This window comes from Bos javanicus, chromosome X (genome assembly GCF_032452875.1).
Source record: "Bos javanicus breed banteng chromosome X, ARS-OSU_banteng_1.0, whole genome shotgun sequence".
NCBI lineage: Eukaryota > Metazoa > Chordata > Mammalia > Artiodactyla > Bovidae > Bos > Bos javanicus.
Genome location: NC_083897.1, coordinates 130,856,419 through 130,871,448, shown reverse-complemented (window position 1 = coordinate 130,871,448; position 15,030 = coordinate 130,856,419). Strand labels below are relative to the sequence as shown.

General features: G+C 43.3%; 1 protein-coding gene across 2 annotated transcripts; it reads right to left on the bottom strand.

Moving 5' to 3' along the window:
- Positions 1-1,442: 1,442 nt before the first annotated feature.
- LOC133242059 (ARL14 effector protein-like) lies at positions 1,443-14,838 on the bottom strand. 2 transcript variants are annotated; one of them, XM_061408005.1, is made up of 2 exons: positions 14,386-14,838; positions 1,443-3,136 (listed from the first exon to the last, which is right to left on the bottom strand). In XM_061408005.1, exon 2 carries the CDS (start codon positions 3,124-3,126, stop codon positions 2,671-2,673), a length of 456 nt encoding a protein of 151 aa, XP_061263989.1. In that variant the 5' UTR covers positions 3,127-3,136; positions 14,386-14,838; the 3' UTR covers positions 1,443-2,670. The 2 variants fall into 2 exon arrangements, with proteins under 2 accessions (XP_061263989.1, XP_061263986.1); XM_061408002.1 differs by having other exon boundaries at positions 14,119-14,837.
- Positions 14,839-15,030: the final 192 nt, after the last annotated feature.

Here is a 15,030-nt window from a genome sequence, read left to right as displayed (position 1 = left end):
ACTTAAAAGCTTTTGCACAGCAAATGAAACTATAAGAAAGGTGAAAGACAACCCTCAGAACAGGAGAAAATAATAGCAAATAAAACAACTAACAAAGGATTAATTTCCAAAATATACAAGCAGCTCATACAACTCAATACCTGAAAAACAACCCAATTAAAAAGTGGGAAAAGGATCTAAACAGACATTTCTTCAAAGGAGACACACAGATGGCTAAGAAAGACATGAATAGATGCTCAATATTACTCATTATGAGAGAAATGCAAATCCAAACTACAATGAAGTATCACCTCACACCGGTCAGAATGGCCATCATCAAAATGTCTACACACAGGAGAGGGTGTGGATAAACACTTGCACTGTTGGTGGGAATGTAAGTTGATACAGTCATTATGGAAGCCAGTATGGAGATTCCTTAAAAAACTAGCAATAAAACCACCATATAACCCAATAATCGCACTGCTAGGTATATACCCTGAGGAAACCAAAATTGAAAAAGACACATGTACCTCAGCGTTCACTGCAGCACTATTTACAACAGCTAGGACATGGAAGCAACCTAGATGTCCATCGACAGATGAATGGATAAAGAAGTCGTGGTACATATACACAATGGAATATTACTCAGCCATAAAAAGGAACACATCTGAGTCAGTTCCAATGAGGTGGATGAACCTAGAGCCTATTATACAGAGTGAAGTCAGTCAGAAAGAGAAACATAAATACCATATATTAACGCATATATACGGAATCTAGAAAGGTGGTACCACAGAATTTCTTTGCAGGGCAGCAATGGAGAAACAGACTCATGGACACGGGGAGAAGGCAGGAGATGGTGAGATATATGGTGAGAGTAACATGGAAACTTACATTACCATATGTAAAACAGATAGGCAAAGGGAGTTTGCTGTATATCTCAGGGATCTCAAACAGGGTCTCTGTACCAACCTAGAGGGGTGGGATTGGGAAGGAGATGAGAGGGAGGGTCAAGAGGGAGGGGACATATGTATACTTATGGCTGATTCATGTTGAGGTTTGAAAGAAAACAACAAATTCTGTAAAGCAATTATTCTTCAATTAAAAAATAAATTTTAAAAATCAATGAATAATTTTTAAAAAATCTGTGCTTCAGGATTTGATTAAATTCTTGGAAAGCATTTTCTGCCTCCTGCTGGTTGTGGAAGCCCTTCCCCCACAAAACGTTGTCAAGATGCTTGATGAAGTGGTGGGCGGTTGCCAAGAAGTCAGGTGAATATGGCGGATGAGGCAAAACTTTTGCGCCAACCTAATATCACTATTATCAGGAATTTCTGATGGAAAGTGATTGGTGTTTGCCAAACAACAAAACATGTATTTGGTTCAGGGAAGGGTGGAAAAGTTTTTTTTTTTCTCTTGGGTCCAAAACACACACACTTTCTGACACACACAAAAATCAAAGTAAAGAAAATTAAATGCTTTTTATTCATGAATTTGCCACACAGAGATATTGGGTGAGTTAGTCAGAGGCAAAAGTGGTCTCAGGTGAATTTTTTCTAGTGGGTAAACATACATAGCCATTTGGTGGGATGGAGATAGGGGCCTTCCGTCTATTTATAGCCCACAGTCTGCAGCCTCAGCCAGTGCCTGCACAAATGTGCTCAATGGAAAGTCTCTTTGTGGTGAATCCAAAGCTTCAAAAGAAGCAATTAAATGTTCATGAGAAGTAAACATGGAAAAGTGGAAAAAGCAATTTTCTCCTTACAGACCATTTGAATAAAACTCGGTATCAAAGATGACTGAAGAGAAACTTTCCCGATGACGCTGTGGGTGTGAACATTTTCATAGAGATTTTCCCTAAAAACAGTTTTGCACAATAGCTGCCAAACCTGGCCCAGATGTTCCACGTCAGTCTTCTGAGATGGTATCTTCACTGAGGTCAGCAGAAACTCTAGCTGAATTGCCTTAAATCCTGTACCTCCAAGACCAAATGCAACTTAGGCCTTAGGAATTTTGTACCACCTTGGCCAGTTCTGTGTGGCTGGTAATCTTAGCCACCAAAAAAAAAAAAATGCTTTTAAATCATTTCTATGTAACAATTAGATTAAAATTTGTCCTTTGAAGTCTGCTTCCAGTTGGCATTTTGGATATCACTTAAATTGAATCTCTGCTTTTGTGCTCATATGTTGGGCCACGTGGCCTATTAAAGGTGTTTTTTTTTTTTTAAACCAAATTTCATTTTAGTATTGTTAAAACAGTAACACTAAAAAATGAGACTATGAGTATGTAGTGCCAAGTCAATCCAAATAGCAATTCTGATTCAGAATTGATGAAGTGTAAGATCCTAACGGTAGCTAGCTATTATAAACATATGTTCTATGTCAAGACAAGCTCTCAGCTACAGAATTCTAAAAATCCTAAAACTCCATCTCCTAAGGTACCAGCAAAGAGGAAAGGGATTTTTAATCTGAGAGCAGAGTAGCAATGGAGTTGCTGGATACCAGGGGAGGAATCTGAGTCATCACAGCAGGAAAGTTAAAGGACAGTGCATTACACAGGGTTCTATGGCTTCAGAGAACACTAGTCTAAACTATATTTTTAAAACTTTCTTCCCCCAGTCCTAAAATTCATCCAGGAGAAAGAGGCTGGTTTAACTGCAAAGCAGAGAAAATTGATCAGCCTGGAGGGCTGGTCCTATTCGGAGAGGTCGAATGGCATCTTGCTGATGACCTCCCCATTCTCATTGACTATGGTGTCATAGGCCCAGCGGCGGTTGCAGCGGCAAGTGGGCCCGCACTTGGTGGACTTACACTTGGGGCACGGGTAGAAGCAACCCAGGCAGTCTTCATCAAGGCAGTCACACAGGTCAGCCTCATTGAAGGTGAGCCTGCCCTTTTTGTCATACTTGTTGCCTTCGCGTTTTACAGAAACAAACTCATTCTTCTTTGCCATTTGCCCTTTCTTTATCTGCTGCCTTATTTCAGGATTAAAGTTGGCTACCTGAGGCCCGGGATTTTGAAATGACAACCGTTTTAACTGCCGATCCAACCGTTTCTTTTGCTTCAGTTCCTTCTCACTTGGTTTCTCAGGAGAACTTTGACGTGCAGGTCTCTCTCGCACGGAACTGCTCTTTTCTGCTTGTTCACTCATTTCTGCTCACCTGGGGACACAAACAAAGTCAGCAACCATTTGTGGGAGCTCAGTCAACCATGAGGACGCTGGAGCTGGTAAAAGTCATTTCAGAATGGGCCTATTAAATTTTTACTTCAAACCTGGCTTAAGTGGATAGGAGCAAGTTTATCAACACCAACAAATCTTTGGACAAAAGTGCTTTTATCAGATAGTATTTCCTCCTTTATTTAACCATCTCTTTTGTCTATCAAATGTTTAAATAACCATGTTTGTCTAGACTAGTACTTCTCAAACATTAATTTGCATATGAATCGTTTCATGATTATGATTATGATTAACTAGATTATGATTCAGTTAGGACTGGGGTGGGGCCAGAGAGTCTACCTTTCTAATGTATGCCCAGATTGTACTGATATTGCTAATTCCAAACCTGCTTTGAGTCTCAAGGGCCTAGAGCTAAACCAATAGTGATTAGGGGCAAAAATTGCTTTGCTTTAATAGAAACCCAGTTATTCTTCTTTGGTGAGTGGCCCTAGGATAGAAAAACAACAGGTTTTTATGTAAAGAATCTCTTTCTCTCCACAGTCCCCCCCCCCACCGCCCCCACACAAGGCAAACTCTTGACTTTTCCTCCAGCTAAATTGGTTTGAACAAAGAAAATACTGTTTGAACCACTTCAGATCAATAAACGTAGTCCTTGTTTCTGAGTGTAGTAAGTCATGGAAATTGGATGGGCATTTTTAGCAATTGCCTTTTCTCTTTAAAACATCAGCACTTTAGCTGTGGTTTATTTATTTCATTGGAAGTGACCTCCAATTCTTCTCAGGAAACACTCTACAAGCTACTTTAAGGTAATTCATCATATTGAATTAGTGATTGATTTTTCAAAGGCTTTCTAAAGTCAGTACATTCTCAAGGACTTTCAGTGTCATTTCGTGTCTCTCCATGTCTCACTGTCTCCGTCTGTATGTCTCTTCCCTCACCACTGCCCCCATCCCTCTCTTTCTCTCCTAATTGGCCCATGTCCTACAGACCCCACAAAGCTTCCCAAACTACTGATAATTGAAAGTAGAGAGGCAGAGGACGCCCATTTCTTTAAGGATGTTCTGCCTAGCTTCAAGAAGCAAACTGGCCAGAAGGAAGAGAGAGGATGGGGCATCAGCTGTGAGAGGATCACCATACTAGAGAAAAATTCCCTTTGCTTCTCACTGGAGAGTTTCAGGCAGTTCCAGAGGACTGGCCACACTCTGTTTGATCCATACTACTAATTTCATACAACAGGTTCCCTTTTAGGTGTTCCTTGTCACTTGAACGATCTAGTGTCTACAGAGAGGGAAAAGCAAATGATTCCCTTGAATCTGTCTCTTGAATTGGATTTATTTGCCAGGATCTTGTTGAGTAAATACCCAGGACAGAAATAATACAGTTTAATAATTTCTAAGTTACTCCAATGTCTTGGCAGGTCTAGAATATTTAGTTGTTTAGTTACTCTTATTCTTTGAGTTGTAATTTCATAGTTGACTATTTACCTTACTTTTCTTGGGGGAAAAAAAGGGTAGCAGCTACCCTTCTAATACATTACCCTAGACAGAGGAGCCTCAGGCATCACACTGCCAGGGATCAGATACTAGCACTGTCTTCACCACTAACTATCTGACTTTAACTTAAGATGACTTCAGTTGCTTAACCTCAGTTTCCTCATCTGAAAATGGGGATACTAATAGTACCTTCTCTATGTGTATGCCCTAAATTAGGTGCAGTGAGAACTTCAAAGATGATATAAGACCAGGTTTCTGCCCGCAAAGGTTTGGCAATCTCCACTGGAGAGATCAAGTGTCTGCAGCTCACTACAAGGACAGGGAAAGGTGCTCCAGTTCAGATTCAGAGAAGCCTATGGGGGATGGGGGTGGGGGTGGGGTTCGTAATAATCAAATATCATTAGAGGCATCCCTATTTAGAACTAAGGTTTTTATCTTTTTTCTGCACCCCTCCCCCCAGTTTAGTGAGGCGCTCAGTCACTCAGTTGTGTCCGACTCTTTGCAAGCCCATGGACTATAGCCCTCCAGGCTCCTCGTTCCATTTTCCAGGCAAGAATATTGGAGTGGGTAGCCATTCCCTTCTCCAGAACTAAGCTTTACATCTTAAAGTATTCCAGTTCATCCCCATAATGGTAAAAAAAAAAAAAGTGTGTGTGTGTGTGTGCATGTGCAAATTTGCCACCATAATTCAGTCTAAAGCCACTATTTTTTTCCATTCATTCAACAAATATTGATCTGGAGTCTATCATATATGCTAGGAATTGTGCCCTATTTATTGCAGTCACAATTGCACACACAAGTCCAGAGTCCTTCAAGCAGTGGCCTTTACAAAAATGAATGCTACTGCTGCTAAGTCACTTCAGTCGTGTCCGACTCTGTGCGACCCCATAGACGGCAGCCCACCAGGCTTTGCCATCCCCGGGATTCTCCAGGCTAAAACACTGGAGTGGATTGCCATTTCCTTCTCCAATGCATGCAAGTGAAAAGTGAAAGTGAAGTTGCTCAGTCGTGTCTGACCCTTCGTGACCCCATGGACTGCAGCCTACCAGGCTCCTCCGTCCCTGGGATTCTCCAGGCAAGAGTACTGGAGTGGGGTGCCATTGCCTTCTCTGTACATGATACTAACAGGATATAAATCAAGTACAGTCCAAAACCCAGTTACTGAAGGACACAAAAGAAAATGTGAAAAAACAAGGGAAAGAGCTTGATGGCCTGGTGAAAAAAACATTTTGTGATAATTTTAAGTACTTTACTCATTCATATCAGATGACAAATTCCATCTTTATGTGTGTAATGATTTCTGTTATTTAATTTTACCAAACGAAAGGATGATCTGAGACATTTTCTACAAAGATATTTGTATGATTCACCATCTATCCTGCTTTTTCATTCCTATGCCCCAAAATTATCCTCAGTATGAATACGTTGAAACCACTTATGCCTTTGGGCATACATACCTGGTCTTCTTACTAGGAATGGTCGCCCTGATTTCGATACAACTCTCTCTCATACTTCAATAAACCCTTTCCTTACATATTCTCTCATAACAAAGACCTGTTCTAAGTTGTTTACAATGTAACCACTGCCATCATTTACTTTACCTTTGCAATTATTTCTATCATCACGATATAATATGTGACAACGTGTTTGTGTATATGGAGGAAGCAAAGCTTCTATCAGATGTGCAACTAGAAATAAGTGACTTACAAATATCATGCATCTGAAATACAAAGAATAGAGATGAACTTCATGTATTTGAGATCCTCCTTCAGAGGCCTATCTCTGCTTCCACTCAGTTAATCAAATGCAGATAACTTCATGGACCCAATGATACCCAGAGTGATACAGAGGTGGGGGTAAAGAAGTCAGGACATCAGAGTAGCTGAGAGTTTCTGGGAAGTCTTGAATATGCAAATTCAGATTTCACCTTGGCCTGGAAATATGCCAAGCACATTGGTAGAAGTCTGAAGATGTGACATGCCTGAGGATTGTGGGGAGAGTTATGGTGTATATACTCATAACATCACACATGTCAGATACATTAAAAAATATAGAAACAAAAATGAATAAATTGGGGTAAAAATCTTTCACTCTTCAATTAAGCAAAATATCTGTGTAGGCCAATTTTAAGGCACAGTATTTGTTTTAGAAACAGGCATCAAGACTGGTGGAGAAACTCAAAGTTTAGTTATGAATAGCTGTGAACCAAACACAAAACTGATTCTCAATAAAAGAAAATAGAATCAGGTTACAATGAGACCTTTTACTGCAGGAGCACTGTAATAGCTCAATTTGCTGGATACTACAAGTAAAATCACCAGGCAGCTGAACAGATGTGGCTATTTTATGTTCAGCTATGGCACACTCAAGACTTCCCTGGTGGTTCAGACGGTAAAGCGTCTGCCTACAATGCGGGAGACCCGGGTTCAATCCCTGGGTCGGGAAGATCTCCTGGAGAAGGGAATGGCAACCCACTCCAGTATTCTTGCCTCCCCCGCCCCCCACCCAAAAAAGGGGCTCAAAGAAATATTGCGCTTCCCTGGTGACTCAGAGGTTAAAGGGTCTGCCTGCAGTGCTGGAGATCCAGGTTTGGCCCCTGGGTCAGGAAGATCCCCTGGAGAAGGAAATGGCAACCCACTCCATTACTCCTGACTGGAGAATCCCATGGACAGAGGAGTCTGGTGGGCTTCAGCCCACGGGGTCAAAAAGAGTCGGGACACTTTATTATATACTGGAGAAGAGATGATGTCATTTGGAGCAAATCATAAGAGACAGCGCCCATACATTAAAAAGTTGTTGAAAGGGTAAAGAGAAGGGGTTGAATTTAGACAAAGATCTGGTTATTTTGACAACTGGCATATAGTATAGTCTGTTTTTGCTGAATTTCACCAGCTCTTGCTTCTGTTTGTCTTCCTAAATAAAATTAGATGTGTTCTTGCAAGCAGAATTTAAGAAGGCTTCTGGTGAATTCTAGACTGTCTCTGAGAAATGTGTCCCTCATCACAAATACCTGGAGTGGGGGAGGATCCAGAAGGCTGCCACGCCCACAGAATTGCTTTTCTGTGCCTGCAAGGAATGCTGGAGCAGTTCTACAAAGGAGGCCAGACAAGTGCTTACAAATGAGGCACAAGGTAGAGTTCCTAAGGGATCCAACTATTTATTTCTTCCCTCCTTACCCACCCGTCGTTTCTCCTCTGTTGACACTCTGCAGAAGGGAAGTGTGGAAGAATGTATTATTTGTTCATAATTTTTCCTTCTATTCTCTGTATTGTGCCATAGTTTCACTAGGTAGATTACACTTCTCCATCCCATTGTCCTTGAAATTCGCCATATGACTTGCTCAGGCTAAGGGAAAATAGGCACAAGTGATCATTAATGAGTTCTGCACTGAGATATTAAAGGGCATTGCAAATTTCTGCCAAGGTCTTCTTGTATTTCTGTCATCTGCCATGAGAAGTGCATACCCCAGGAAGCTGCTGACTGCAAAATGAGACACATATGAACAGACCTCAGTCTGATTCATAGCCTTAAGCAGAGCTGCCATAAGTGACCCACAGACACATGAGTAAGAACATCAGTGGTATCTTAGACAACCAGTAAGATTTAGGGGTGGGGTGTTTGCTATGCAGAAGCATCATAGCTTTAGAGGAATAACACATGAGGGTAACAGCCATTTACTTGAGACTCACTCTTTGCCAAGCACCGCTAACATTAGCTCCTTTAAATCTACAAAATTTCCTTCTGAGATCTGCTAATGCTTCCATCTTTCATGAAACATCTGCTCAGAGAAGGCAAGGACTCATAGCTAACAAGTGGCTGAGCCAGAAACTCAAATTCACATGTACCCATGTTCAAATATTGCATTGGCCAAAAAGTTCATTTGGGTTTCATTTTGGGTGACATTTCATGGAAAAACCAGAATGAACTTTTTGGCCGACCCAATACAATGATTGTTCCATGGCTTTTTCCTATTTTTCCTGCAGTTGAAACCACAGGTGATAGCAACACCACCACATAAAGCACAATTTCACTCTTTTATGAAGGGCACTTTCCCGGGTCTTTTTTCAATCCAATTCCTAATTGGGATACTTAAGTTCTGTTTAGCTCTGCTCTGGATTGAATCATAGCCCATGAGATTTGAAATGGTAAGTCTTCAGTTCGGAAAGTATTGTGCTTTAGAAACCACAGGAGGGCTTAAAATAGATTGGAATATTCTGAGGTTATAGGTAGGAGAGAAAATGTACCAGATAAAAACCAGTTGAGCCAGTGTTTTGAACTTTTCTTGACTAAACCAGACAGACTCCACAGAAACTACGCAGGATCCTCCCTGTGACCCCACTGCAAGAGACAACCATTCAGAAAGCACTGCCAGGATTGTTGCAGTGACACTGAGAAGGAAATATTTCCCGTCTCTGGCTGCCCATTAGAACCACTTGGAGACCTTGAGAAAGAAAAAAGTTCTGGGCCCTGCTGACAAACAAACATAATCAACATTTCTGGGTGAGAAGCTGAACATTTTTTTTTGGTGGGGGAAATGTGAATTTTTTAAAGTTCTCCAGGTAATTTTATTTTCTTTGACCAAACTGAGTAGTGTGTGGGATACTACTTCCCAGATCAGGGGACAAACACTGGTCACTCACCCACCCCCGTCTACAGTGGAAGCTTAGAGTCCCAACCATTGGACCACCAGGGAAGTCCCCCCAGGTGAGTCTAATAGGCAGCCAGAGTTGTGACCCACTAAGCTACACTGGTGGAGAAGGCAATGGCAACCCACTCCAGTAGTCTTGCCCGGAAAATCCCATGGACAGAGGAGCCTGGTAGGCTGCAGTCCATGGGGTCGCGAAGGGTCAGACATGACTGAGCGACTTCACTTTCACTTTTCACTTTCATGCATTGGAGAAGGAAATGGCAACCCACTCCAGTGTTCTTGCCTGGAGAATCCCAGGGATGGTGGAGCCTGGTGGGCTGCTGTCTATGGGTTCTCACAGAGTTGGACATGACTGAAGTGACTTATCAGCAGCAAGCTACACTGGTGGCTCAGATGGTAAAGAATCTGCCTGTGATGCCAGAGAGACCTGGGTTCAATCCCTGGGCTGAGAAGATCCCCTGGAGGAGAGTGTGGCAACCCACCGCAGTATTCTTGCCTGGAGAATTCCATGGACAGAGGAGCATGGAGGGCTACAGTCCATGGGGTCGCAAAGAGCTGGACACAACTGAGCAGCTAAACACAGTGCAAGCTGTAATAGAAGATGGGCTTCCCTGGTGGCTCAGTGGTAAAGAATCCACCTGCTAATGCAGGAGATGTGGGTTCCATCCCTGGGTGGGGAAGATCCCCTGGAAGAGGGCATGGCAACCCACTCCAGTATTCTTGGCTGGAGAATCCCATGGACAGAGGAGCCTGGTGGGCTGCAGTCCATGGGGTTGCAAAGAGAGACGACGGAGCGACTCAACAACAACAACAAAAGCTAGAAGATGGACACGGAAAATGTATTTGCTGATTTGCTGATATTTAACATTAAAAGCCAATTCCAGCCAATGACTCACTCATGGAGACTGGAGTGTCAGCTTTGCATGTCTGTGAACTTCCTACCTACTCTCCTATCATCATTCTTTACCATTTCTCTTTCCTCCGTGGAATATTTACTGAATGTATAGTTATTTAATGAAATCCACATCTATGTTAATTCCTAAAGTGGAGTTTTCCAAGGGCTAGACTGTAAAAGTTTATAGAGTTTGTAAAGAATTCACTAAAACTGTTATTTGCTAACTTAAAGAGGAGAGATGTCAGTGGCTTCATGGGCCAAATAAATAAAGCCCAGATTGTCATTTATAGTGATTGTATACATGGTTCCTACTCTCCTATGAATATTTTGGAGCACTGACATTCTAGTTTAATTTGCACATACAAGTTCCCAAGGATTACCTGTGACTGGCATAGCCCGAGATGGAGACATGCATGCTATCTTGCTCCTGCATACAGAGACCCCTTGTGGCACTTATCTGACTGCCTCCCAGGATATGTGGGAAACTTTCTATTTCTTTTACAGTAAGATACGCAACTCTCTTACTGCACTGGTGGCAACTGATTTTTTTTCGATGCATTTGAGTGAAAGTAATATCTAAGATTTATGGAGTATTGTCTATGTGCCAGCCACTATCCTTAGTGTTCTACATGCATTAACTCATTTAATCCTTAACTCTATGAGGTAGATGATCTAGTTATTGTCCTCATTTTACAGAAGAAAAAAACTGAGGCACAGAAAAATTAAGTAAGGTGTCTAAAGTCACACACCTATTAAAGGATGAAGCAGGAATTTGAACCCAGAAAGTCTAGTTCAAGAATCTGGATTTTGAGCCACTAGAAATACCACGGAGAAGGCAATGGCACCCCACTCCAGTATTCTTGCCTGGAAAATCCCATGGACGGACGAGCCTGGTAGGCTGCAGTCCATGGGGTTGCTAAGAGTAGGACACGACTGAGCGACTTTAGTTTCACTTTTCACTTTCATGCATTGGAGAAAGAAATGGCAACCCACTCCAGTGTTCTTGCCTGGAGAATCCCAGGGACGGGGGAGCCAAGTGAGCTTCTGTGTCTTGAAGCGACTTAGCAGCAGCAGCAGCAGCAGCGATACCACATCCCTTAGTAGGTAGGGAAGTGATCTGAGTACATTTTAGGAGAGGCTGTAGAGCAACCAGTAGTCTCATCACTGCTAGTGGAAGTGCAAACTGGTACAACCACAAAGAAACTGTTTGCTAACAGTTGATACCTACTAAAGCTGAACACCTGCTTACCCTATGACCCAGTAATTCCTGGGTACATATCCCAAAGCAGTGCATACGTGTGTTGATAAAAGGACATGAATTTGGGTGTTTGTAACAGCACTCAACTGGAAACTACCCAAAGGTCCATCAACAGGAAAGCAGATAAACACATTCTAGTGTATTTATATTGCTGTGCAGCAATGAGAAGAAACAATGTATCACTACACAGAGTAATAAGGAAGGCTCTCACAAACAGAATGCGGACTCAGAGAAGTCAAGAAAAAAGAGAGCAGGCTATAAGTTTCTACTGTATAGAGTACAGAGGCAGGCAAAAGGAATCTCTGCTATTAGGGGTCAGGCTATTGGTTACCCCAAGGGGGAGAAGCTGTGTCTGGAATGAGTATTTGGGGGAGGGGGCTTCTGGGGTTGTGGGTAAAGATTTATTTACTTATTTGTGCTATGTGGCTTGTGGGATCTAGTTCCCAGACCAGGGATTGAAACCATGCCCCCTGCAGTAGAAACACGGAGTCCTAACCACTGGACTGCTAGGGAAATCCCAAGTCCTCTCTATTGATCTGGTTATTGGCCACAGCATGTTTCAAGTTCTGAAAGTTCAGTGAGCTTTACATTTAGGTTACATGCACTTTTCTGTATGTACACTATTTATCAATAAAAAATTTGCAAGGGTACTGAAAGTGAAAGTGAAAGTGAAGTCGCTCAGTTGTGCCCGACTCTTTGCGACCCCATGGATAGTAGCCTGCACCAAGCTCCTCAGTCCATGGGATTTTCCAGGCAAGAGTGCTGGAGTGGATTGCCATTTCCTTCTCCAGGGGATCTTCCCAACCCAGGAATCGAACCCAGGTCTCCCGCATTGCAGGCAGACGCTTTACCTGTGATCAAATATTACCTAGGAGATTTCATTGAATATTTTCAAATAAACAATGCATATTTAAGGAAAGCAGTCATTCCAGGCAATCAAAGAGTAAGTTTCTACTATCTCTAGTTCTTCCCCCACTTTCCTGCTTTTTATCACAAATGCCAACCTGATGATTTACTAACAATAAGAGGAAATGATCAACTGGGTCAGGTATCTGGAACGGGTTCAGTGTGCCTGCCTCCAGACAGGAGTTCAAAGGCAGGGTAACTAATGAGAGTTGTGTGAAGCTATGGTTGGTAGGAGGTATCAAAACAAAGGGTCCCTGGCTCACTCCGTTTGCATCTCCTGGAGCACTCACGAGGGTGTGGAAATAGCTTTCTTTTGTAGAAATCTTCAAGAATGAGGAATCTGAGGTCTCCGCTAAGAAGTGACTGACTCCACATGACACTCTGCCTAAGGGCAATCCCCTCTGAGGAGAGAGTCCTCACTGGAAGCAGGTGGACCAGCTCACAGTAGGAATTCTCACTACTCCTGCTCACCTGTGTAAGCAACTCATCAGCCACCCCTTTATATTTGAGGGGTAGAGCCCAATCCACCATGGCCTGTTTATCCCACTTCTGCCTTGGAGAGAAAGATTTCATTAACTGTCACAAAGGCAATGCTTTGCAAAGTGCCACTTTCTTTTTGCCTAAAAAGTATGCCTACAAAAACCTTTCATCACTATACATGCTGTCAGCCAAGTTCTTTCTGGTAAGTTCTACAGGGAAGAACTATTGATTTCTAGCTCAAAAATTATAATTAAAACAGCCACAAAATTCACCTCTGTTATCAGGCAAGACTTGAAACTGGCCATCTTACCAGGTTTTCTTTTTCTTCCTCTGTGCACTGCACAGAATTATGGATAACTAAATATAAGATAACTTTGGCAAATACTTTTCTTAGAATTCTGCTGATTATTCTCAGGGGGAAAGTCGTATGCAAAGAAAGTAGGTTGACTTAGTTACTAAGTCTATTCAATCATTTAGTGACTTTGCTCCAGGTCTTATTTCCAGTTGCATTTTAAATTTCAATCTATTTTCAGGATCAGATTTATTCCCCCCTCCCTCTCATCACCTCTCTCACCACAGAAGCCATGCTGGATTTACCCTTACTCCCACTAAGCCCTTGTGGGAAAGACAGACTTCTGGTGAGAAGTGATGAGGGAGGAAGGGAGGAGGAGAAGTGTCCGACTCTGAGACCCCATGGACTGTAGCCGGCCAGGCTCCTCTGCCTATGGAATTTCCCAGGCAAGAATACTGGAGTGGGTTACCATTTCCTTCTCCAGGAGATCTTTCGAAGCCAGGGATTGAATCTGTGTCTCTCACATCTCCTGCATTGGCAGGCAGGTTCTTTACCACTGAGCCATAAGGGAAGCCTGTCCTGGCCTTACCCGAGTTGATTTAAGGTCCCTTTCATCTGAGAGGCAAAAGAGGAAAGATCTCTGGATAGAGGGGTGACGGAAGACAAATTCTTAACCTGGTGTCTGCCCTGTGCCTCATCTGATGAGAGTTCTGGGGCCCCCTAGAGGGAGGGGTCAGTGCCTAATGGGTGAATGTGCTCTGTTCATCAGAGGTTCTGACATGTTGGGCCCAAGAAGGGGTTAGGTGATTATTTTGCAGAGGAGATACAACATGAAAAGAAAATTTCTCAAGATAAAGTAAAAAAGGGCAAGAAGGGTTATGCTCCCCAGATCTACTCTTTCTGAGACCATCACATAGCACTGGGGCTATAGGACCTTAAAGTGAGTGCTGGAGAATGGCAAGTCATAGAAGAGAAAGAGAAATAGGTGCCTACCTTGCAACCACGAAGTACCAATAGGTACGTGAAAACAAACACAGCTCAGAAGAACATGGACAAGCGTTTTCCTAACTACCTGTAAGATACTTGCCCTGTGAAGTCCCAGGGGCATCGAGGAATTTCTAATGGAAGTTGGAAGAGCAAGCCACTCAAAATGGCTGTGTTCTTGCTCTCTGTCTCTCCCTGGTCTGACTAGTGCCTACTCCACCTACACCCTACTCACAGGACAAACCTTCCCACCTCCTTGCCCCACGGCCCAGCTACCTATAGCTTAGCAAACGGCTGATGAGGAGTCGGCCCCTCAACTGCTTTCCGCGATCAGCCGTTGCCACGCAACGGTAGACTTGGGTGCCACGAGCATGGGTTCTTATGTGCGCATGCGTGCACGCTTATGTGCGCGTGTGTTGTGCGCATGCGTGCTTGCAAGGTCGTCCGCGAGCATGTGCGAGTGCCTGAGCGCGTGCATGGGTGCGTGGGTACCTATGTGCTTGCGTGTGTGGGTGCATGGCTGCGTGCTTGGCCTCCTGCGTGCATAAGCGGGTGCCTGAGCGCATGCGTGCATGGGCGCCTTTGTGCGTGGGTGCCTGCGTTATTGCACGCGTGCATGTTCAGCCATGTCCCAGTCTTTGACTGTAGCCTGCTAGGCATTCTCCAGACGAGCGTAGCCATTTCCTTCTCCAGGGCATCTGCCTGGCAGGGATCACCTGAGGTCAATTCCCATACAATTGGTAATCCTGGTTTCCCCCAGCCACCAGCAGTGAAACCTGCCAACGTGTCCATCCTGCCTGCTTGCTCCAGCGTTGCACACGATGGGATGTTGTTCCAGGACCTTGCTGGAGACAGGCAGGGTCCTCCATCAGGTAAACCATGATGTCTTCGTCTCTCTCACTGACTTAGGTCCCTTTCTTT

Bases quoted from the DNA above. Each gene is read 5' to 3' on its own strand.
- LOC133242059 (XM_061408005.1), bottom strand. From the start codon at position 3,126: ATGAGTGAACAAGCAGAAAAGAGCAGTTCCGTGCGAGAGAGACCTGCA.